The sequence below is a fragment of the Suillus fuscotomentosus genome (genome assembly GCF_016647785.1).
Source record: "Suillus fuscotomentosus strain FC203 chromosome Unknown F5891scaffold_23, whole genome shotgun sequence".
Classification (NCBI taxonomy): domain Eukaryota; kingdom Fungi; phylum Basidiomycota; class Agaricomycetes; order Boletales; family Suillaceae; genus Suillus; species Suillus fuscotomentosus.
The window spans coordinates 610307-634430 of record NW_024539535.1 but is presented as its reverse complement, the minus strand read 5'-3'; the positions used below and the strand labels follow the sequence as shown (position 1 = coordinate 634430).

Sequence of the window (24124 nt, the reverse complement as noted above, 5' to 3'; positions counted from 1 at the left end):
AATATTTTACATCTTGTATACAATGAAGACTGACACATGTGATCTCCAATGCTCCGGATACCCTGACACCCGACACAGTTGCTGAGATGCGGGTCGCTGAGCCCTGGACTCCGAAATTCGAGACTTGGGACCTCGGCTTCTGGGACTCAGTATTCAGAATAGTGTCGAGTCCCGAGTCCACAATGTCAGGGTTCAGGGTTCTGTCAAATGTGTACGGCAATAACAGATGTCAATTTGAGCATATTTATACATTTTCTCCCAGTCTCAAATATCAAGTGTGGAGTTCCAGGTTTCAGGACTCAGTACCCCGGCACTCGGGACTCCCATATGTCAAGTCCCAAGTTCCAATTATCAAATATCAAGGTTCGCATCCAAATTATTCCACATAGTACAGTAACTTATACCCGTATTAGACGGACAGCTGAGGGTGACAATGTAGCAATAGAGGCAGGCCAGCCCATGTGGGCCCATGGCAACAATTGTACCATGGTAGACGAGTGGGCTGCAGGGTTGTGTGTACCTGTTGCAAACGGATGGGCCGGTGGTATGTAGTGTAGATGGTAGTATAGGAATGTACTATATAGGATATCTATGTAAATAGTAGTGAATGCAATGAGCTATAGAGATGAGTGGGCCGGCTGAATGGTGTGCAATGTAAATGAGTGGGCCAGGGAGATGGGTATGATGGGGACAAGTGGGCCGGGGGTATGAAGTGCAATGGAGACGGGTGGGCCGGTATGCGAAGTACAATAGAGACGGGTGGGCTGGGATGAGAAGTACAATTGAAGATGAGTGGGCCGGGGGTATGGGGTGCAATGGAGACGGGTTGGCTGGTATGCGAAGGACAATAGAGACGAGTGGGCCGGGGGTAAGGGTGCAATGGAGAAGAGTGGGCCGGTATTTGAAGCACAATGGAAGACGAGTGGGCCGGGGGTACTGGGTGAAATGGAGACAGGTGGGCCTCATGACATTCCACCCGGTGGATAATGGAAATATTTGCCAGTATGGATGATACAGATGAGCCAGAAGAGCGTTGTGGGACAGAGGTGAAGGTGAGATGGATGATACAGATGAGCCAGAAGAGCGTTGTGGGACAGAGGTGAAGGTGAGATGGATGATACAGATGAGCCGGACTTCCAGTGTGCGAGAGGTGAAGGTGAAATGTATGATACAGATGAGCCGGATGTCGGCTGTCCGATAGAGGTGAAGGTGAAATGGATGATACAGATGTGCCGGACCTCCGGTGTGCAAGAGGTGAAGGCGAGATGGATAATACAGATGAGCCGGACGTCCGCTGTGTGATTGAGTGAAATGGATGATACACATGAGCCAGAAGTGCGTTGTGTGATATACGATGATGGAAATACCATCCAGTATAGCAACATTCTCACTACTAAAATGCAGGTTGTGCGATTATATGATGCATTGTCTTCAACATTGAAAGCACCAGAGCTTGACAACACAATGTAGACAACTAGTACATACAAAAACATGAATGATATAGACTAGTATTATGTCGGCCCGTCACCGGAAGGCTTGCTTGGATACCTAGCACTCACTGACCGACCTTGGTGCGATAGAGGTCCAAAGTGCGGGCATGGCAAAGGAGCTGAGATGGACTGGGCATCAGCCGGCACATTTGATGGCCCGGCAACCAGGAGAATAGGAGATTGCACAGGTGGTGCACCAACCGGAGGAACAGATGGGCCGGATTCCCTCATGGTCAGTGAAGGGATGATGGTGGAATTGGATGGCACCCGGTTGTGCCTTGCGACCAGTGATCCATCTGCAGTATCACCCAACATATCACCACCGGTCTGGGCACCCATCCAAGAGACATCCGGAGTGAACACATTGTTGGTCACAGTGCGAGCAAATGCACTGATAGATGGGTCATGGGCTGTCATGGGGGGTGGATTAAATGCCAGTGGAGTTGATGCTGTGACCTGAGTAGATCTTTGCTCCCTCAGATACCTGACAATACCTCTTACTTCAGCCGTGCACTCAGCAAGGAGTCCCTTCTGCACACGCATATCCCGCCCTATGTCATCAATCTGCATGGACATGGCGCTATCAGATGCCTCGGCGATGTCCTTGCGATTCTCCAAGCGATCATGCCGGACGTCAATTTCCATTCGATCGTGTGTGCGCAGTTCCTCCATCTCAATGCGAATTTGGGCCAACATGGCCTCCATCTTGTCATGAGAGAGAGGGTATTGGGTGGAATGACCGGGTCCGGAAGGAGAGACAGGAGAGGGATGGTTGAAAACGACCGGTAACGGCGAGAACCGGATATTGTCCTCCGAGGCCATGGCCGGTGATGAAGGTGGCATCTCATCATTGCCAGGCTCCACCCAATGATCAGGAGGGAAATCGTGTGCGGATGCCAAAGGGGCCGGTTGTTGTGCAGAACCGCTGGCAGCAACCATCTGGACATCATCGACGTTGTCCTCCTCTTCGATAGGACTTGGGTGCCGGATATCCTTGCCTACAAGAATACATCAGAATGGACAAGTAACCGGAAACAAAAGACTTGCCTTTTGCCTTGGATTTCCGACTCATCTTCTCTCCGGTGGCTTTGGACTGGATGGTCTTGGAGCGAGTGGCTACTGTGACTGCAGGTGGTGCAGTGACGGTGATGGGGGTAATGGTGTTGGCAGAGGTGGTGGGTGCGCTCTCTGTGTTAGTCCGGATGCATGCCATCTTCCACAGATAGCACAATGAGCAAGTCGAGGCGATCTCACCTTTCTTCGTCAATTGGGGGAAACACTCGACATTCTTGGCCAGACATCTATCACAAGGCGGATGGGGTTCATCAACGCGGGGCTATGGAGAATTAGTATGGTGAAGCATGGCATTGACCGGAAGACACACCGGTTCTGGCACTTTGCCCTTGCTGGTGGCCTTGCCCTTGGGCTGCATGGACTATTCAATAATGTTAGCGTTGTATATCACCTGTGCTATGACAAGCAAATCCTACCAGTTTTTGCCGTTTCCCTGGTCTGACAGTGGCCTGCATCGTGATGAGTGATAGACCGGTAAATGTGAAGTAAAATAATGAACTTGCCTTTGGCCTGCCTTGTGTATCATCATCCTCATCCTCCAATTCATCCTCTTCATCGTCCTGAATCACAACCCGCTGACTTGCCTTCGACGCACTGCCCTTCTTTTTGACAACGATGACAGCCTGACAAGTTGATTTCCGTGGCTGCTTGTTGCATTAGTAATGTTGAATATCTCAAGAAACAAACACACCTCAACGTCCAGAAGATCATCCACATCAATCCCCTCGCCATCCTCATCGCCATGATCTTCTGGTACCTTTGCCTTCCCTTTCCCCTTCCCCTTCTCCTTCCCCTTCCCCTTTGCCTTGTCATTGTCGGTAGTGTCAGTGTCAGACAAAATTGCCTTCGACTTTGGTGCAGGCTTACGGGCCCGGTTGACACGGGGCAAAGGGGGGCTGCTGAGCCAGTGTTTCCAGTTTGTTGATGTCCCGGCTGTTGCTGTCCCACCGGGTGGCACATCTTTAGGTATGCGAATGCTGATGTGTGGTGCCGGTGTCGGTGCAGAGGCTGGTGCCGGTACTGGAACAGGTACCGGTGGTGGGGCAGGTACCGGTGGTGGGGCAGGTACCAGTGGTGGGGCAGGTACCGGTGCAGGAGTAGGTACCGGTGCAGGTGCAGGTGCAGATGCAGGAGCTAGTGCAGTCACAGGTGTGAGTACAGGTTGCATGAGGAGGAATATCCTTACCAGTAGCTGCAGGTGAAGCAGGCGGCGTATGACCCAATGTCTTACTGTACAATGGATGCTTCATGCACATATCCTGATTGTTACCAAGATGGTTCCAATCTGGTACTACCACCAATTGTGAGGTGTGCCTCTGAGCACGAAAGATCTCAGCTGCAAGTGACAGCAGGCCAGGGGGAACATATGAAGCATCCCTCCCATATGAACGAATCACGACATTCTGGGACCCTAGTATCAATACAGGCAACCGACAGGACGACAAACATACCACTTCACGAGCAATCTCGCGGCTCAACTCCATTTTCTCATCCTGAGACTGCGACCGGAGAACATCTTGAACCATGTCATCGAGCCGGGCGACAAGAGCGATGAGAGCCTGGTTGGCAGCCGCAGCAGAAGCAGATTGAGAAGACATGATAGTGAGACGATTACAATAGAGCTACTGGACAAGTCACCTGGAAGAGACGTGTAAAACAACAACACTTATAAAATTTTCAATCACCGGCTAGCCGGGTCGACTCGGACATATCCGAGTCCATTGTTCGCCTCATTGTTGTCAGTCTATTTTTAGATATAAATGTCTCATTGTTGACACGTCATCAGTAATCAATTGTTGCCAACCAACCTGTGAGTACATCATGCGGTCGCAGCCTTCTGTAGAACATTGATTCTTCCAGTGATATCATGAAGTCTGTGGATTTGTACGACCCATTCCAGAAGAAAAGAAGGATGCGATCATCGGCGATTGCTCAGCATAATCTACATGTATCTAGTGAGGATGTAGGTAAGAAACCATCACCTCCCACAACGTACCGGTTGATATTATCCGGCATCCCAGTTCATAGCATCTTGGAGCCAAGGAGAGAGGAGCGCACTTACTACAACCCTTTCATGGTTTGTTCAAGCATGGGTGAATGTGAGTTCATCTCATGCTAAGCGATGGTAAGGACAATTGATATGAATTTTAATAGATGTCCTGTCAGCCCATGACGGGTTGCAAGACAGTAAAAGATTGAAGATGGTGAACTCTGAACTGGCAGATGACGACCGGTCATTGGACCTGGGATTTCCTTTGTCAGATTATGACCGGATGACCGACAACCACGACCAACAACAATCAGACATGTTGGATATGCAATTTCCCACCTTGTCTGATGATGACCGGTCAAATGGTGAGATGTTGGATTTGGGATTGCCTCCACAGCCGGATGATGAAGATGTGCTCGATTTGGGCTTTGATATTGACCTCTGTGATCCGGCCGGCAACACAGGCATGTCGCTGGAATCTACATCTCATAAACTGACACTCATTTGAAACAATATTTGACTAGAAGATGGGGCTCTTGACATGGGCTTCGACACATATCTGGCAGATGATTCGCTTGATAAAGGGACTAATATTTCACCAGAAGAACACCCTTTAGATATGGGTTTCAAGATGGATCCGGTACGTGTTGATCCGGATCAGTCTTGTAAGCCTTCTTGCTGTTCCCGAGATTGTTCTGATCATTTAAACTTAGTCGCCGTCAGTCAACAGGATCCAGTTGGATATGTAATTCAACGGGCTGTAGGCGATTTGCGCGAGGCAATGCACCGGTTGCAGATGGACCGGGCTGGTAATGCAATGTCACCGGATGAAGCCTTTGCTAGAGAGCAAGTTCTTGACTGTACACAAGAGTTATTGTTGGCATGTCAACTGATGTCAATATCTCGACTTTCAACGTGAAGTATATATTTATAGTCAAATGCTATCTACACCTATCACTAGAATACTTGCTTACAACGATCCAAATTACTATGATTGCATATACTGAGCTTTATAAGAGGCCTTTGTACTTCTATGAGAGCGCTTTGGCTCTGGATTGGTTGTCTGTGCTTCAGATGCTTTGGCTTTCTTGCCGGAGTCCCTTCTTGGGGCAGGGGGTGTTGGTTTGTGCACCGGTGCTTTGTTAGTTTTATTCTTGGCATAGACACCTGATGTAGGGCCAAATGCACGACTTCTAGAAAGATGTTGCGAAGGCAGAGGATCATTGTCATCATTACCAGTTGATTGTGCAGAACCGGTGCTGGTGTTGTCTTCTGCCTGTCCCCTTCCACTTGCAGTCAGCTTTGATTTCTTGACTGGTGGCGGACCATCCGACTCCAAATCAGATTGAATGGGAGCAACCCTACCCCTCTTTTGGGATGATTTTGATTTAGGTGGTGGTAGGACCGGTATGGATCTCTTGACCAGTGGGCGAGTATCTTCCTCCTCTGAAGCCGGACGAGTGCTGCAGACGGTATTGGTCTGTTTGGCCTTTGAAGTTGGTTGTGGGACAGGTATGGATTTCTTGACCGGTGGGCGAGTATCTTCCTCCTCTGAAGCTGTACTAGCCCTGCGGACAGTATTGGTCCGTTTTGCCTTTGAAGGTGGTGGTGGGACCGGTATGGATTTCTTGACCGGTTGGCGAGTATCTTCCTCCTCTGAAGCTGTACTAGCCCTGCAGACGGTATTGGTCCGTTTTGCCTTTGAAGGTGGTGGTGGGACCAGTATGGATTTCTTGACCGGTGGGCGAGTATCTTCCTCCTCTGAAGCTGTACTAGCCCTGCGGATGGTATTGGTCCGTTTTGCCTTTGAAGGTGGTGGTGGGACCAGTATGGATTTCTTGACCGGTAGGCGAGTATCTTCCTCCTCTGACGCCGGACTAGTGCTGCGGACCGTATTGGCCCGTTCTGCCTTTGAAGGTGGTGGTGGGACAGGTATGGATTTCTTGACCGGTGGGCAATTGTTGATAGATTTTAACTTTGGTGGTGGTGATTGGAGGTTGTCATCGTGATAGTGATCGTCATCCTTCTCCTCATCTTCATCATCCTTGTTCTTATCCTCACTACTAGACACCGGTTCCACCCCCCTGGTGCGCCTTCCGGTGGACTTTTTCACTGGAACCCTGGGTCTCGCATCAGAACCATTGCCGGAGATTATCTCTGCCGGTTCTCTCATTGTCTTATCATCGCCTTCCCAGCCTTTAAATTCAAAGGTTGGGCGAACCTGGTCCTTCTGTCTTTGACATCACAACTCTAACAGCCGGTCAGCATCAGCCAGCCGAATCTTTGACGGATCGTTGAGCCTCCAGCCGGTAGGTAAAAACTTGGCTGCAATAAAGTCACCCTGAGCCATCCTGACTGAGGCCCAAGGAACAGACGCCTTTGGTTGTTGGCTGCACAATCCTGAAAAATTGCTGGTCAGTGGATCAACTCTCCAGATGCATCATTTGTGAAACTGACTGTAGTGCTTTGTGAGGAAAGTCCTTATAAGATGCTTTTTGCTCTCTAGGTTAAGCTCTGTGACGTCCGGTATGACCGGCAGCCCATAGCTATCCACCTCCAAAGGATAATTGTCCTTCTTTCCACCTTTCTTCCTGCTCTTCTTCACCTCCTCTTCATTATCATCGTCATCATTATTCAGGTCAACGTCTGGTATCACCCCAGGTCAGATAAGTACTTGACTGAATGGCGCAAGATTTTCAAACAGAAGCTCACCGAACTCTTCACCAGCATAGGCATTCCACTCCGATAACATGGACTTCCAGTCCTTCATATCGGTAAAACTATTCCCCTTCAACTTTTCATTGAAGTCAATTCTTTCAACCGGATCAGTATATCTTTACCGGTTGAGTGTGAAGCGGAACTCACCCATTGATCCGGACTTCGTCTTCCTCTGTTTTCCATGCTGACAATATGAAAATTCTCATACCGACCTGCTTCCACAACTTTGTTGCCAGATCCTTCATCATACCGGGTGCTTTCTTCTTTGCAAAGTCCACCTGAACAGCTGCAGGAGGAGCCTTGGCAGACCACTCAATCGCAGTGTTCTGAGCCTCCTCCAGCTCCTCTTTAGATAGACTGGCCACCACTGCAGTGAGTGTTGTCTGATATCTTTCAATAAATTTCTTCGATCCTGGCATCGCTCCAGTCTTTTCAATGATCTCCTCCTTGCGCAGTTGTTCTATGACCGACCGGGAAGTCCATTTCTGACCAAACTTGTTGGCTTTCTTTTCTTGAGTCTTTTCAGGTCTCCGGTTATATAACCAGTCCCGGTACGTCTTTATACATCATGATATAAGTCAGTCATCATGTATAAATTTAAAGTTCTACTGCTCACATATTTCCTGTTCTTCAATGACCGGTCATCCATAGCAGGGGCATGCACCTTGGCCTCTTTTATGACGGCCTTCAGAATCTTTTTTCTATTGTTGGCAGCTGCTTCCTTCCATTCTTCTAGGTGGGATTTCAAGACCAGCACCTCTTCATCGGTTAATTTCTTCTGCTTGGTCTTTTTTGGGCTATCGACTGATGAGTTGGACTGGGGCATGGCAAAGTAGTTGAGGAGCAGTGGACGTCTTGATAGAAGAAAGGATGCATGTGTATCTCACAGTAATAGGTTACATAACCGATGTACGTGACTGCAAACCGACCAAAGGATTGTCCAATACTCGTTCATTGGTATGAATCCCTCAACATCCTATGTGTTTCTGATTCATAGAATGTAGAACTGTAAAAGCATATGGACTTAGACCTGTATTATATAGTATATGGGCAGCATACAGCCCTCAAATACTGGATACCACCCTGTGCAATCATATTCCACAACTTGCTCAAGTAAGTATAATCACAAATGACTTTGAAGGCCAGCATGAATGTGGACATTAACAGCCGGTGTCCTGAAGATCAAACCAGAAGCCTGTTTGTCTCTAGAGTTGGTTATTTGGTTTGAACTGTTCTCTCAGAGCATGTTTTGCAATGCCAGTGCCCTCGACTAAAGTTTAATCAATGTATTGACTTTGCCAGACTTGTCAATAATCTAATCGAAAGAAGTATATATTGCTGCCAAACCCTCGTAATTACCTGAATGATTGTTCTACAGCCAACAATCCAGAATGCTGGCTAGACAGAAGTATTTAAACATTGAAATGTAACCTCCGGTCGACATACTTTATCCAGTCAATTGTCATGTAACTTGAACATGAAATCCATGCGACTCGGGTTAATGGGAGGATTATGGTGTTTGTGATGTCATGCAACTATGGCAACCTCAGTGACTCCAACCTTAATATATCCCATACAGGTGACATTGCAAGATCTTCAGTGAGATCACAGGAACAATGTGGTAATCCCGACCGGTCAAACCATTCGGAGTCTGAACAACACCGGATCAATTGGTCCCTTGATGACTGGGTAGTTCAATGACTAAGAAGGGAAAATGTGGTAATCTCGACGGTTCAAATCACCTGGAAACCGGAATTGATGGAAGGCACCGCAGTGAAGTCATGTGCTAGGCTACCAGTCATCAAGTTTACAGCACACCGATCCTTTCCAGTCAATATGGCAAATACCAAACAAAAGGGAATCACATACACCCCTCCTACGAAGAAACGATTACCTCAGCTGTATAAGCTCAAGGAAAAAACTACAACCAGGGGATCGAGGTCATCTTGGGTGAAAGATTCATGGGCTAGGAAAACAAAGTCGGTAACATCATCACCAACAAAATCACCCTCAAAGCATAAATCTGGGTCGCCTCACTTGCTCTATGAAGGTGCTGACTTTGAGTTTGACCAAGGTAACATCCCCCAGCCTAAATTTCCAAAATCCCAGGCAAGCAACAGTTATCTTCATTTCCCCGGTCTGACCGGACCATACAGAGTCAGAATGCATATCTCCGGCAATGGAAATGCAAGTTCAAGGACTACATAAATTCACTCATGATCAGAGAAGCCCCACCAGCCAACCGACTTTGCTCAGTCTGCAAGAAGGATGGGGTGTATAGATGTCATGGCTGTTTCAATGAGCCACTCTTTTGCACAGACTGTTGCAGAATTCAACATCAAAGACATCCATTCCATCGCATCAGTCAATGGACCAGATCATTTTTTCAAGAAACTTCACTCATTAAAGTTGGCCTGCACATTCACTTTGCTCACGACGGCACTCCATATCCCAGCAGCACCGATGACTCATCAGACTTCTTTCAGTGGTCAGATACCGATGACAATATAGATGACGATTATCTGGAAGAACCTTTCATTCAACCGGTCAGAGACTCAGATCGTCCGGCAATAACTGTAGTAGACAAGTCCGGTGTTCACTCCCTTTCCATATGTTATTGCCAATGCCCCAGTGCTCTCAGCCGAGACATACAGCTCTTTCAAGCAGGCTTGTTTCCGGCATATTTCACCAGACCAAAAAACTGCATTCACATTCGCTGTCTTGGACGACTTTATGTTAGACAATCTTGAGTGCGGTACATCAGCCATGAATTACTACAGCAAAATTCGCAGACTCACCTCTAGCATCTTTCCACTGATGGTTACGGTGAGCTGGGTTTTATTCTGTACTTCACATTCTGGTCATTAAAGAACGATATCTGTAGGATCGCTATAGAGAGCTCATGAGAGCTGCCAGGCAGTGGCGACAATGCAAGCTCTACAAGTGGCATGGATTTGCCCACAAAGATGACCAGCCAAAGGATGGTGATCTTGCCCTATTTTGTCTGGCATGTCCGCAACCGGGTATAAACTTGGACCTGTCTACCAGTACAGTCGCCCAGCCTGACGATACACCTTCCTGGCTCATGACTAGGTATTTGGTCATGGATGGCAATTTCAAAGCCGAGCACATGCATCCGGTGAATCCATCCGATGAAGTATCATTAATGGATGGTCTGGGGTTCATGGTCTCCGATGAAAGATACAAGAGCCATTTGGCCATTGCTCAAGACAATGTCCAAAGGTCGGATTGCAATAATCACCGGGCAGTAAATCAAGCAAACGCCTCGCAGCAAAGGCTGGAAGCCACCGGTATAGGAGGATGTGCATGTGCACAGCATGGATGTTTTGTCCCACATTCCATGGTCGACTTTCAGAAAGGCGAAAGGTCAGTACATATTGCATCCGGTCACATCAATGGATGATCTTACAACTCTTACGTGGAATAATCAGGCAGATGAACATGGACTATGCATTAAGTCAAGCTCTCAACTATAAGACCGACAGAATCTCTCGAGCCATCACTTTCTACGACATAAATTTTCAGTATAACAAGTATTTGAAGGACCGGATCGCTTCCAGCATGTATCTTTCCATCCCCATAGGTATGGATATCATTCCTGGAATCGGTTTGTGGCATGTACATGGACATCAAGACAACTGCTTTGTCCGGTATGCATCAAATTTTATCCATGGGACCGGCCGGATAGACGGAGAGATTATGGAAACCCTCTGGGCACCTTTGAATATAATATCTCCATCGGCCAGGGGCATGGGAACTCCCCATCGCAAGGAGGTATTGGATTATCAGATGAATGATTGTAATTTCATGAAAATGATTTGTATAAGTAAGTCACCCACCTCCAGATGTGCGTGTGTTGTCGGCGCTCATACAATTCATGTCCGGATGGCATGTCCGGTAGCTAAGTTTCTGTCCAGAAAATTCAAAGAGGCCATCAAGGGGGCTTCGGAAAGCAAACTTGCTTTTGATAATCTTAACGAGACTGCCAACCCCGACATGGTAGTTCTTTGGAAGGCAGAGGAGGCATTGGCTCATGCAAACAGAGCAGAGGATCCTACGGCTATGGACATCTATGAGGTCCGGTTGGAAAGAGGCAAGTGTCCACTTTTATTGGCTGTCCGGTAGGTCTGATCATGAGGTCGTGCAGCACCAACAAAGAAACAGCAGGAATTGCACCTGTTGCAGGCTCAAAATCGCCCTGAACATCCGGTCATCAACCCTCCCGGTCGACAAGGAGCCGCCACTTGGCTTGCAACTGGTCTTACCATAGAGGAATCGCAAATATCTCTCTGCAAGGATGTGAGAAGTTTGCGAATGCACCCAATGGACATGCAACTGTTGAGAGTGGCTCGATGCCAGGATAAGCTTCACACTCAGATCACGAGCTTTCTTGAGATGTCACCTACTTATCTCGGAGTTGGAGTCAATGTCAATGATCCGGATTGTCCGGTTACTGTTTGTAACTCACTGGATGATTGTGAAGATTACTCCGATTTTGACGAAGATCAAAATCCTGATCCGGACGTACACAATGCTTCCATATTTCAACCGGAGCTCACTGTCATACCCCTACCATCCAACATTGGTGCAGTAAGGTGCAGGGAGTTAGGTCTCACCAATCTCATCAAAGAAGAAATTGCCCTCCGAGAAGGTCAGGCCAATGACACATTGCATGCCATTAGAGTTCATTTAGGAGATAAAGCTGTTTTATTCCGCAATACTGTCCGGTCAGCCAAGTCACAGGCTTCATCTACTAGGGCATGGACTCGAGTTCGCTCAGTTGAAACAGCAGTCAATCTCCATGCTCGTATATATTCGAAATGCCGGTCGCAACTGGCCAAACTCCCTTACCACGACCTCTTGAAGAAATACCTTCCTTTGAAGAAAGAAGACCTGAAAGCCAGCTCTGCGGTGGCCGATCCAAATGCACGTGGTCAGAGAGATACCACTCTTTCATGGTTCTGGTCCTTGGATGTTCAGGGAGACACATCAGGAAATGACTGGATGACTGAATGTGTGTCTAGTGTTTCTGATTATGAGGTCATCCGGTCTCACATGTTCTAATTATAGTTTACCGGGTTAATTGGCTCCGGACAAAAGCACTGCGCGATCGCTGGAATGAGGAGGTTATTCTTGTCAAACATGAAATGCAGTGGTCAATTAATTTCTTCACCCACAGAGCCAAGCAATGGCTCTGTCACATGCACAATGCTACTTCTGCAGGGCTCACTGGACATACATGTTATGCTGCCAGACAATCTCACATATATGACCTGCTGGCAGCACATGCAGAGGATTCTTTTCGGAAAATGATCGTTGGGATAGAAGTCCCAGTTCCGGGTTAGTTGCATAATTGTGATTACCAGTTGATAATATATGAACAACTAGCGGCATATGCAGAGGATGCTCTGTGGGAAATGATCGTTCGGATAGAAGTACTGGTGCTGGGTTAGTTACATAATTGTGGTCACCGGTTGATAAGACCTGTGAGGTAATATACCCTTGTGTTTGGCATGTAAATATTCCCAGTGTGCCGGTCACACCATAGCCTCATATTCCTCTCCATGGACAGTACTGTAACTCTCATCCCCTCCAACCAAGTCATCATTGCCGCCAAGGGCAATCACATCACAGCTGCAGATATCTCTCACGCCCTATTCTATGCTAATTCCCGGATGCTGGCCATGCGCCTGTATGTCGACAAGAGTTTTGCCACTGCCATACCTGGTTATGCAGAGATGTTCTACACCCTGATGAAATGGGAGATGGAGGTAGGGAGCCAGCCATGCCGATACTCCCATGCCCTCATCTTTTTCTCTGACATAGACCTTTGCAACACCTTTCATCAATATATGTTTTATCACCCGGTTGTCAGCTACTATTCCTCAACTTCTCAAGGATGTGCTCTCAACCATGACTGCTCACACATTGGTTGATCGGCGACCGGATGTCAATGCCATTTTGCAGGATATCCGGGCATTGCGCCTTTCTGCGGATTCAAACAAATCTGATGACTATGACATTGCTCACATGCCGGACTACTTCAATGACTGGTGGAAGGAATCACTTGGTTGTTGCAGGGTTTCAGATATGTTGCCCAAGTCATCTGTCCAAGATGTTATGGATTTGGTTGAATGGCACTTTTCACACCTTGTCAGTCCATAAGATCTTGTTAACACCGGATGCACTGGATGCTCACACCATTTATTACAGCCGGATCATGTGAAAACCGGTCTTCTCCCATATATTGTGTGTGGTCCGGATAATGCGCCGGATATAATTGGTTCAAGATCTGGTGTGCCGTGCCACCAGACAACGATCGGGAGAGAGTTGCTGGATATGTTGCAGACAAGGATAATGAATCTTAGGCGATCAAGTGATAGGTTGACCGGATTGGTTGGGCCGATTGATGAAATCACACGGGCTGTGTCATCCTCACAGGCACTCATTGACCGGTTACATATAGATAACAGTGCATCCACTTCACAGTAAAGTAGAACCCAATGTCCGCCGGTATCCTGCCAATCTTTTATACCATCACGTCATATTTACCTGAATGGAAATGGAGTCTGTCTATGCAATCAGGTCATGTGAATATGGGGCTATTTGTTCCAATGGATATAACAGTGGTGCTTTCCTGTCACTTAATTGTTTCAGCAAGCCATGGTTACAATTCCACTTGACTGGGCCTTGTACCAGACCTACCTTGCCGGTGAATTGGTGCATGAGATTTTCACATCTACAATTCTTCACCGACCGGTAAAGGATATGGACCTTGGACTCTTGGATATCGACACTTGTATTGCTTTGGAGCAGCTAGCCTATGTGATGGCCGCTGCTTACTCTAACGCCGGTATGTATTCCGGCACACCTGTCTGTTCTGGTCAACTAACCTGCAGAAAGTTCATCTTAAAATAGACATGGTTAGATACAATGACACCCTGGACAAAGATGAATCCGGTCGAAGTGAGACACGAGAAGAGGTTCTTTTGAACAAATTCCCCCCTGAAGAGGAGCACCTCTTGACAACACCATCTGTTGTCATTGATTCCAGCAGTAGAATCATTGTCTGGTATTTGCCTGGAGCACTCACCTCTATGATGATGGTTGGTCCTTTATCCTTTATCCATTTCCAGTTGTTCTTGTATCTTACCTGGATGCATTACTTAGAAAGATATTCACGGTGCCACACATTCCATGAGTGGTTTGTTGAAGCATAGCATCACATCAGGCAAGATTTCTCAATGGAGGACCCACCGGTCAAACTTCTATACAAGTCCAGATGGAATGATCACCCCCGGTTGCATCAATATATCTCCTGCATGGTTTCAGCAAGGAAGAGAGGTGTGTCAGGTCCACATGCATTGAAATCTCTGGTTGGAAGTATTGTAGAAACATGGCTTCCGAATCTTGACCTGGAAGATGGCTTCTCGCCGGAGGTATCAGCGGCACTGAAAGGTGCTGCCGGTCACAATATTACAGCATCCCTTCAAAGGTCCGGTATCATTGTCTCTGCTGCACTTCGAGTCATGCACCCTGATCTTTATTGGGCCGGAATGGAAACTCAAGTCAGGCTTGGTAAATGGGCTGCCAGATATGAGTTGAATGAGATGCACCATCATCTTCAACGCTGGACATCCGTTTTTAATGTGGTATCGATCATATGCAATCGCCAGACACCCCCTCATAGAGATCCTAAATGTCAACCGGCAGCATTTGATATCATGACTACTGCTGGTGTTTATCGCCCGGTTATCATGGATTTCATGAACCTTGGAATCAAGTTTCTCTACGACTCTGGCTCAATATTGGCTTCATCATGTCGACTGGTGAGACATTACATGAACGTGGAAGAGGGCAACAGGATTGTCACTGCATGGTACATGCGAGACAGCATCCACAATTTTGTTGGGACTCCGAGCACGGAGTATGCAAAATATGACCGTGTAGATATTTAGCAACTCCATGCATTGGGCCACATATATTGCTTGTCAATCTCATTTGATATCATAGACGTACTGTATGGGTATAGACCCGGATGTATATATGAGACGGACCAGATGTTTATTCCCGGTTAATATACTTTGTATGCACCGGATGAGGCATCATGCCACCCACATCATATATTCACCCTATCCCCCGGCCCACTCGTCTCTGGTTAGTATACTCTGTATGCACCAGATACCCCCTCCATCCCACAACGCTCTTCCGGCTCATCTGTATCATACATTTCACCTTCACCTCTATCACACAGCGGACATCCGGCTCATCTGTATCATCCATCTCGCCTTCACCTCTCGCACACCGGACACCCGGCTCATCTGTATCATCCATCTCACCTTCACCTCTGTCCCACAATGCTCTTCCGGCTCATCTGTATCATCCATACCAGCAAATATTTCCATTGTCCACCGGGTGGAATATCATGAGGCCCACCTGTCTCCATTTCACCTGGTACCCCCAGCCCACTCATCTTCCATTATACCCCATACCCCCGGCTCACTTGTCTTCCATTGTGCTTCACATACCGGCCCACTCGTCTCCATTGCACCTGGTACCACCGGCCCACTCGTCTTCCATTGTGCTTCACATACCGGCCCACTCATTTCCATTGCACCCGGTACCACCGGCCCACTCGTCTTCCATTGTGCTTCACATACCGGCCCACTCGTCTCCATTGCACCCGGTACCACCGGCCCACTCGTCTTCCATTGTGCTTCACATACCGGCCCACTCATCTCCATTGCACCCTTACCCCCGGCCCACTCGTCTTCCATTATACCCCATACCCCCGGCCCACTCGTCTTCCATTGTGCTTCACATACCGGCCCACTCGTCTCCATTGCACCCTTACCCCTGGCCCACTCGTCTTCAATTGTACTTCTCATCCCAGCCCACCCATCTCTATTGTACTTCGCATACCCGCCCACCCATCTCCATTGCACCCCATACCCCCGGCCCACTCGTCTTCAATTGTACTTCTCATCCCAGCCCACCCGTCTCTATTGTACTTCGCATACCGGCCCACCCGTCTCCATTGCACTTCATACCCCCGGCCCACTTGTCCCCATCATACCCATCTCCCTGGCCCACTCATTTACATTGCACACCATTCAGCCGGCCCACTCATCTCTATAGCTCATTGCATTCACTACTATTTACATAGATATCCTATATAGTACATTCCTATACTACCATCTACACTATATACCACCGGCCCATCCGTTTGCAACAGGTACACACAACCCTGCAGCCCACTCGTCTACCATGGTAAAATTGTTGCCATGGGCCCACATGGGCTGGCCCGCCTCTATTGCTACATTGTCACCCTCAGCTGTCCGTCTAATACGGGTGAATTCACTGAAGGGGCTCATTATTCAGTCCTATATATCACTTTGCAAATGCTCACAATTGAGTATTGAGGTCCGGATAACTATTGGTACATGGTATTCATTTGGTGGAATGTATATAGGTCACAATTCTTGCTCTTTGTTTGATCTTTCACACACTGTATGGACCATCCACACTAGCCCATCCACATGATGGAACCCCAGCGTGAATGTGAACAGAATCCCTCATATACCATGCCCAAGCAATATGATCCCCTTCCACATCATAAACTCCATGTCTCACAATCCTTCTGGAAAACGCAATCATACAGCCGGAATTGTACTTGAACTCCAGCTGAAGGCTTGGCATTGTCATCCGAGCATCAGAATAGTTCCCCACAGTGGTGAGAATGTTGAAGCATTCAGCAATAGACAAATGGTCTCGATGATTGGGGGTTTCCCGATTGGGAATAATGGAGAGGGTGTTAAACACGGATGCCCAGTACTGCAGGGCCTCCGGCATCTGTGGCAGATCCTTGCTTACTGCTATATGTCCAAGGTTGGACAAGGTTGGCAACCCTGCCCAGTACTGCTCAGGATATATGACCCTGAGTGCTGCGGATGCGATGGCTGCTGGCCTTGCAATGGCTTTGAGGATATTCTCGCAGGAAGGTCCCTTCAATGATGCAGATACCTCCAGATCGGACACAGTCTTTGGGATTGGTGAGTATGACTGCCGGAATCACCATCTCATCAGATCCTACCTCGTGTCCCTGTTGAAACCATACTGGAGATAAATTGATGCATCCAGGAGTTGAGCCAACATCGTCCGAGCCCCGTTTGAACCACTTTTCATTAGTTCGCCAATTGTCATCAGCCTTTACACTTTTTTCAAGGCTTGGAGCGAGCAAATTGGTGGCCTCCCTGATTTCCTTCTGTAGGTTCCATTTGATATTCAATACACATTGAGTAACAATGTATATTACACACCTGGGTGGTGTCTGTCAGGGCGTCTGGGAGGTACCATGCGATGATGGCACCAGATGCATCAAGAATTGTGGCAGGTTCGTCGACCAACCTTTTGCCTTCATGGCCAGGAGGACACCTCTCAAGCAACTTCACCTCTCTCTGTTCATTATGCCCGGTGTCCTTCGTGGAGATCAATTTGCTATATCTTGCAATATCCATCTGCATCTGAACTGTCATGCAGGAATTTGAATGATAAAACGAATTTTCCGAATCTGCAGGAAGACCCACTGGGATTTTTATATGCCTTTATGAGTACATCAGCCAAGCGATCGCACACCATCACCAGATCAGTGTCTAGGTTGGGAGAAGGTATGACTGGGCCTCCTCCAGTCTTCTCTGCCTTGAATTTCTGTTCGGTATATTCCCCTGCTTCATAAGTCACAGTCAGGGCCCAAGTGCGCCAGATGTTTATGCTATCAGGAGTGGACGGGGAAGAACCGTTCATGCTGGATGTCTGGACTTTGGTATTAAAGGGGGTGGAGATAGAGAGGATCAGATAAGGGAGCCTGGGATAATTTTGGCTGTCAAAGATGTATTATTATCCATTGCTCAATGAAATACTACCTGATTGGAAGTGTGCTGGTCATCAGATATTCATTTGTCGACTCCCGGGTCCCGGAACTCAGAAGTCGGTACGGTTGACCCAAATTTGGGTGGTCGGAACTTGGCGTCTCATAGGGCAACACAAGCTTCACACCACCATGTCAGGAGATCACCTGCTGCTCCAGGAACTAGGTAACTTTGATTTATTACCTCCTCTGAGTATGGTTGACTCACATTTTGGTGGTCGGAACTTGGCTTCTTGTAGGGCAACACAAGCTTCACACCCCAGATTCCACATTCTGCAAGACAACCTATGCACCATCAAAGGCCATGTCAAGAGAGCACCTGCTGCTGTCTTTAGAAACATCTCAACTTTGGTTGGCCATTTAACACAGAAAGTATTAACTAAATTATGTGTTGAGTTCCGGGTCCCAGAACTCAGAACTCGGTACAGTTGACTCAAATTCTGGTGGTCGGAACTTGGCTTCTCATAGGGCAAAACAAGCTTTGCACCCCGGATTCCACATTCTGCAAGACAACCTACGCACCATCAAAGGCCATGTCAGGAGATCACCTGCTGCTCCGGTGTAGAAGAGGAATGGGAGGTGGGTGAATATAGGTGGTATGAGATAACTCAAGTAGTCCTTGGTGAGCGAGATATACGTCGGCCCAAGGGGATTGCTACTGAGAAGGTTCCTCTAAGTGTATAACACAGAGGGAAACACTGAACCAGGCACTTGATGAAGCCTGGTAAGGCGCGCAACGATGAGCGAAGTGCGAGCGAGTGAAAGCGATGTGGAGTGCCGATGAGCGATAGCGGCCGACGATAGATATCAATGCGCAACTTATAACGGAAGCGCGCGCTTAAGCAGAAGCAGTGCACGTTGACCTGCACCAAACTGGTTCGGTACATGGACGACCAATACTCTCTCATGAGTCATATACCCTGAAATACCACTATGAAACCCTTTTCCCTTTTATCTGAAGTTGGACTGAGGCTAAAGGAATATTTTTTGCTTTTCTTTTTATTTTCCAAGTCTGTATACCAGCAGCCTGAATATTTTAGTACATTTAATTCTGCGATGAGTTTTGCTTAGTCAGCCATGGTGATGACTCAGACAAAATCCCACACATGTCAGGTGACTGTGAAAAATATTTCCCACATATGTTGTCCTGGAAAAACATTAGTAAACCCCTAAATACTAGGCTCGCGTCATTCTCACCCTTCAAACAAAGCAAAGCAAAGACAGCCACACACAGGATTCATATCATGTGACACTTCTTACTCTCCTTCTGGATTTGTCATCAGGGGTTGGACAGGTCATATGACTTAGCAAAATACCCAATGACTCACTATGACTCACTCTAGATACTTACTATGACTCTTGATGACTCTTGAATACACTAGTAGCACAGCCACATTTATTGTGTATATAACGACCCCAGTTTTTGAAATAATAACAAGCGAACAGCAGCAGATAGTAGGGTGTTTTTCAGCCCATCTAACACTAAGTTGTGAGTAAGGTGTGATAAGTGTCAGTACCAGTGTCAAGAACTGTCTTAAGACTGAGAGGAACATTCTCAAGAGACAGTAATACTGCAAGCTCATCATACTGAACGACCAGCTGTGAGCTCACTGTGTGCAACAACCAGCAAGCAAGGTACAGCCACAGTTATATTCTGATTTCTATTATTCTTTTTCTTTTCTTTTACTTTCACCAACCTTTGGTGGTCTTTGTCCAGAAATATATTTCCAAAATATTCGTGTTGTCTCTACGTCCACTTAAGACTCAGAAGTAGCATAGTGGGGAGACTTTAGGAATTGATAGTGAAGCTTGACCTCACTCATCTGAGTAGCGATACTGAGTCAAGATATTCTGTGCCTGCTAGGCTTTAGCCGTTGAAGAGGGGACTTGGTAGTAAACCCAAGGACGTCCGTTCCTGAGTCTGTTTGAATACTCAAAGAAGAGTTCCTTGACAGCAGGTTCAATATTGAGCTAAGAGTTCTACAATAAAGCATTTGATTAGTCTTGACCTTTGATTCTACCTGTTTTGTGCTGAGGGGGTTTATCATTGTAATTCTGCACCATTTCTTTGGAGTACAGTTGGTACGAAGCACTGATGTTGAAAGGGAACTTGAGGAAGAATCCCGTATATTCTTTTGGTCATTGCCATACTGTCAGGCTGACCATTGTTTGTTTGTTTTCCTGTCAAAGTCCATAGATTGGATTGACCATCGTATTACTGATCTTGCAGAAGTATCCTTAGCTGAATATACTTTGGGTAGTATACAACTAGCCACCCACGAACGACCACATTATCAGTCATTGGTATTTGTCTGAATCGCTGACTGTGGAGATATTTGTTTTTATAGGTGTTTATCTATAGATCATCTATCTAAGAAGACAACGTGCGGGTGGTGGAGCGCAGCGACTCTTAATGAGTCAGAATACTAATGGACAGAGTTTCTAGTAATGTACGGCGGCGCTCATATTGTACTTAGATACTTTAGATTTTTAGAGGATAACTTAAACTTATAGTCCAACAATGTGTGGGCAGAAAAAGATAGTCATTACACAGTTTATGCGCATCTATATATACTAAGTAATGTTAAGTGCTGTCAAGCGCTAAAGCGAACCGAGAAGCGAAGTGGATGCGAGATAATATGTAATAAGGGTCCATAATGGAAAACATACGAAACATGGCCATAAGCGCCGGAGATATGTCAGAATTAATGAAAATAGAATCGGAATTCGCACTGACGAACTGAACGGACATGGAATGGATGGATGGAGGACATGCGACGGAACCGAGGATGCGCATGCTGATGCGCGACTAAGGAGCGACCAGAGCGCTGGTGCTTGCGAGCGGCCGACAAAGCGCTTGAGCACGCTGTGTGAGATATGAGTCACGCTATGTCGGGAAGTGATAGTAACAATGGGATTTTAGATCCCTGCAAGGCCACAGGGATATTAGTCTCTACATCTCATAGGAACTTAGCTTCTGACTGTCCCCAGTCAGTGTATATAGGGGCGGCTGGACTTAGCAAAATTTCGACGAGGAAAGTCACATGATCGTGGGTAGAACGTGCTGAAAGTGTATGTGGAACGGTCCATCGGAGTTTTGCGAGCTGTGGACTGCGAGCGCTATTGTGCTGACATAATGTGGTTCATTTCGGGCATAAAAGAACCGGCCTCGTGTCGCACTTCTCTTCTTCAATTCAATTATCCATCGCGTCCTTGCAATAATCTCTTCATCACTTCCTACCATCATGTCTTCCATCCCATTCAACCCTGCTATGCTTACTGTGTCTCCCTCTCCCTCACCTGAACCTGAGGAGTGCCCTCAAGACGAAGGCAACGCATCTGTCAATGACGCCACTCTCAACGACGCGACTCCGAAGGAGCCGCAGGAAACCGTTGCCAACCGGATCTGTCGGTCTTGGGTGGTGATGCTAAGCACAATGTGCGTCTCGGTGAAGACCAGTCCTCCTCCGAAACTGGAGCTCCTCGAAGACCAGGAGTCCTGGCTTCACGCTTGGGAGCGGGCTATGGTGAGTTTTTATGATTGATGTGCTGCTTACTGATCACTAATATAACTTTTCTTAGGGCGACATGAGTTCGCTGTTTGACCAGGCGCGCGCCGCTGAGGTACATCTGTCCCTCAGCGATGCAGAAGCGGTCAATTTTGCCGCTGGCAAGGTCGCCGCTAAGGCCCTTTACAAAGCCGTTAAGGCTTGGAAGGAGAAGGCTGTGGAACCTGCGCCGACTGCGCGTCAGGTGCGTTTGGAGAAGGAGAAAGTGCTGGAAGTTTCGAAGACGGCTGAGAAGGCAGCCTCTGCGGAGGTGACTGATATGGGCTGTCCGGTAAGTTTCTTCTTTCTCATGTCTCCCCTTTTTCGCTAACTTGTTCTTACTAGTGTCTCGGCAGTCATATTACCACGACGCCGGTGATTACGCACCCGGACGTCCCATGCGCGTGGTGCGCAACTACTGAGATCCCTTGCATCCTGGTCAATGGCAACCTGCGATGCAAGGGATACACCAAGGCCAAGAAGGGCTGCTCCTTTGGTATGTTTCCTTTTCTCTTCTTTTCTCCTTTACTAACTATCTTCTTTCAGTTGGCGACAAGGCAGAAGAACGTGCGCTGGCTGCGCCGAAACCCAAGGTGGCTGCGCCGGCCGCGCCTAAGGCAAAAACACCTGTTCCTGCGCCTGCCCCAAAAGGCAAGACACCTCCCCCTGTCACTGGACCGGCGCCGGGTTCGGTGACTGATACTGTGCCCAATGTCGGTTCGTGGGACATGGAAATCGTCGGTGAGTCGACTGTCGATGAGGATGCCGCCGTTGGCGGCAAGGCTATTGTCATTCAATGTGCGAAGCGTCCTCTCGCTTCCTGTCCTGCGCTGGCGCCTAAGTGTCCTCGCCTTGACTTAGCGGCACAGTTGGACGAGTCTCAGATTGAGGCCGCTCAACTGCGGATTCAAAATGCTGAGCTGGAAGCCGAGGTGGCGAAGTGGAAGGGGGTAGTCATAGATATGCGGCAGCATAGCCATGTGCAGGAGGCGGAGGTATTAGCGATGAGCAATTGCATTTACTGCATGGGGCACGATTGGGGCGCTTGGGAGAAAGAAATCGCGGAGATGCTAGCGGAGAAGAAGTAGCGGTATATAGAATGTCTTCTTTTAGCTTAGAGTCCTTGTTGGCACCAGCACGCCTGTACTATAGAGTCTTCCAGTGGAGCAGCGCCTGGTGCGCCTTATGATAATATCCTGTCATGTCCAGTCCTGTGTCCGTCCTAATTCCATTTCCATGTCCAAATCAGTTCGCTGGCCTAATAAGGTAAGAGAAATCTGGGTAAGTGCGTGAAGTAGCATAGAGTCATAAGAAAATATGGTGGTTGCGCAAGCTGCGCACTTGTCTTTTCTTCATCGGGCATCCTGTCGCATCTATTCCTTCATTATACCCTGTGCGTTGCTTGATATTAGGTGCTGTAGGTGTATAATTCTATGAGTATAATGGGCGCGGCGCAGCTACGCGTGTTCGAAATGGAAGGTCTATGGGCGGTTATGTGCGCGCTTCTATTATAACTTATCTTTTGAATATATATGTACTTGGCGGTTGATTGTCGGCTGATCGGCTGTATAGGATAGAGTCTGTTGGGTGTATGTTCAATGCAATGCGTGTGTTATGAGACATAATAAGAGAAACTGAGGTCGCCGGCTGAAACCCGGGGTAAAACGGAGAGAATAGAAATCTATGGTATGTTTTTGCGGTTGTTTTTGTTTTATATTTTGTTTTTGTTGATTTGTTGAGCGGGGCGATGGCGGTTATGTGCAGATATGTGTGTGAGAGTGTTGGTTGATGTGGATAAGCACTATGTGTTGGACGCGCGCTCGGGTTCATCTTCGTTGGGTTCTTCGACATCTTCATTGGCTAAATGATCAAAGGTCTCATCGTCTTTACCAGTGACGCTTGTCACCATAATGCGCTCATTGCTGCGCGGGAAATAGGGAATGACGCGGAACGCTGCATAGCGCAATTTAGAGATAGTGCCGTCCAACTCGGCCAGCAGATATGAGCCTCCTTTTGTGTGGCACACTATTATCATCGGTCCCAAGTATCACGGCTTCGTCTTCTTGCTGAGCTCATACTCAACCTTCGAATTGCACACCAGTACTAAGGTGCTGGGCGCATGATCATAGTTGCAGATAGTCGCACAAAAGCGCTTCTCGAAGTCGCGAACAGACGCGAAGCACACCTTCATTACCTTATCCCTAATAGCAGTGAGATCATCTATGCGCTTCTGCAACTGGCGTGCGCGCCATGCAATGAGTTCTGTGGTACTAAATGCCGTGTGCGCTGGCGTCGGCGCTAAGAATGTTGCTTCTGTTAGATCGAAAGGGAAGATTGGCTCTATGCCATGCACCAT

At 47.6% G+C, this 24124-nt stretch overlaps 7 protein-coding genes across 7 annotated transcripts; 4 read left to right on the top strand and 3 right to left on the bottom strand.

Annotated features, from left to right (window-relative positions):
• Window positions 1–1511: 1511 nt before the first annotated feature.
• F5891DRAFT_1187932 (uncharacterized protein) lies at window positions 1512–4162 on the bottom strand (the record flags this gene model as incomplete). The annotated part of the gene is made up of 7 exons (XM_041366925.1): window positions 1512–2488; window positions 2520–2826; window positions 2875–2925; window positions 2981–3208; window positions 3256–3698; window positions 3751–3967; window positions 4016–4162. The coding sequence occupies 7 exons, from the start codon at window positions 4160–4162 to the stop codon at window positions 1512–1514; spliced, it is 2370 nt and encodes a 789-aa protein (XP_041226810.1).
• A 269-nt stretch (window positions 4163–4431) lies between these two features.
• On the top strand, window positions 4432–5473 carry F5891DRAFT_1187931 (uncharacterized protein; the record flags this gene model as incomplete). Its single annotated transcript, XM_041366924.1, has 5 exons — window positions 4432–4531; window positions 4586–4663; window positions 4719–4997; window positions 5082–5219; window positions 5268–5473. The coding sequence occupies 5 exons, from the start codon at window positions 4432–4434 to the stop codon at window positions 5471–5473; spliced, it is 801 nt and encodes a 266-aa protein (XP_041226809.1).
• Window positions 5474–5542: 69 nt separating this feature from the next.
• Window positions 5543–8098, bottom strand: F5891DRAFT_979763 (uncharacterized protein; the record flags this gene model as incomplete). Its single annotated transcript, XM_041376925.1, has 6 exons — window positions 5543–6788; window positions 6810–6954; window positions 7012–7200; window positions 7267–7367; window positions 7420–7829; window positions 7889–8098. 6 exons carry the CDS (start codon window positions 8096–8098, stop codon window positions 5543–5545), a joined length of 2301 nt encoding a protein of 766 aa, XP_041226808.1.
• A 1460-nt stretch (window positions 8099–9558) lies between these two features.
• Window positions 9559–12357, top strand: F5891DRAFT_1187929 (uncharacterized protein; the record flags this gene model as incomplete). Its single annotated transcript, XM_041366923.1, has 7 exons — window positions 9559–9680; window positions 9728–9834; window positions 9905–10098; window positions 10157–10659; window positions 10725–11119; window positions 11195–11392; window positions 11441–12357. 7 exons carry the CDS (start codon window positions 9559–9561, stop codon window positions 12355–12357), a joined length of 2436 nt encoding a protein of 811 aa, XP_041226807.1.
• A 17-nt stretch (window positions 12358–12374) lies between these two features.
• On the top strand, window positions 12375–12605 carry F5891DRAFT_910668 (uncharacterized protein; the record flags this gene model as incomplete). Its single annotated transcript, XM_041373618.1, has 1 exon — window positions 12375–12605. A coding segment is annotated over one exon (231 nt), but the record flags the coding sequence as incomplete, so codon positions are not given.
• A 1608-nt stretch (window positions 12606–14213) lies between these two features.
• Window positions 14214–15251, top strand: F5891DRAFT_951077 (uncharacterized protein; the record flags this gene model as incomplete). The annotated part of the gene is made up of 3 exons (XM_041375014.1): window positions 14214–14403; window positions 14468–14641; window positions 14716–15251. 3 exons carry the CDS (start codon window positions 14214–14216, stop codon window positions 15249–15251), a joined length of 900 nt encoding a protein of 299 aa, XP_041226805.1.
• A 169-nt stretch (window positions 15252–15420) lies between these two features.
• On the bottom strand, window positions 15421–16181 carry F5891DRAFT_979760 (uncharacterized protein; the record flags this gene model as incomplete). The annotated part of the gene is made up of 2 exons (XM_041376924.1): window positions 15421–15614; window positions 15797–16181. 2 exons carry the CDS (start codon window positions 16179–16181, stop codon window positions 15421–15423), a joined length of 579 nt encoding a protein of 192 aa, XP_041226804.1.
• Window positions 16182–24124: the final 7943 nt, after the last annotated feature.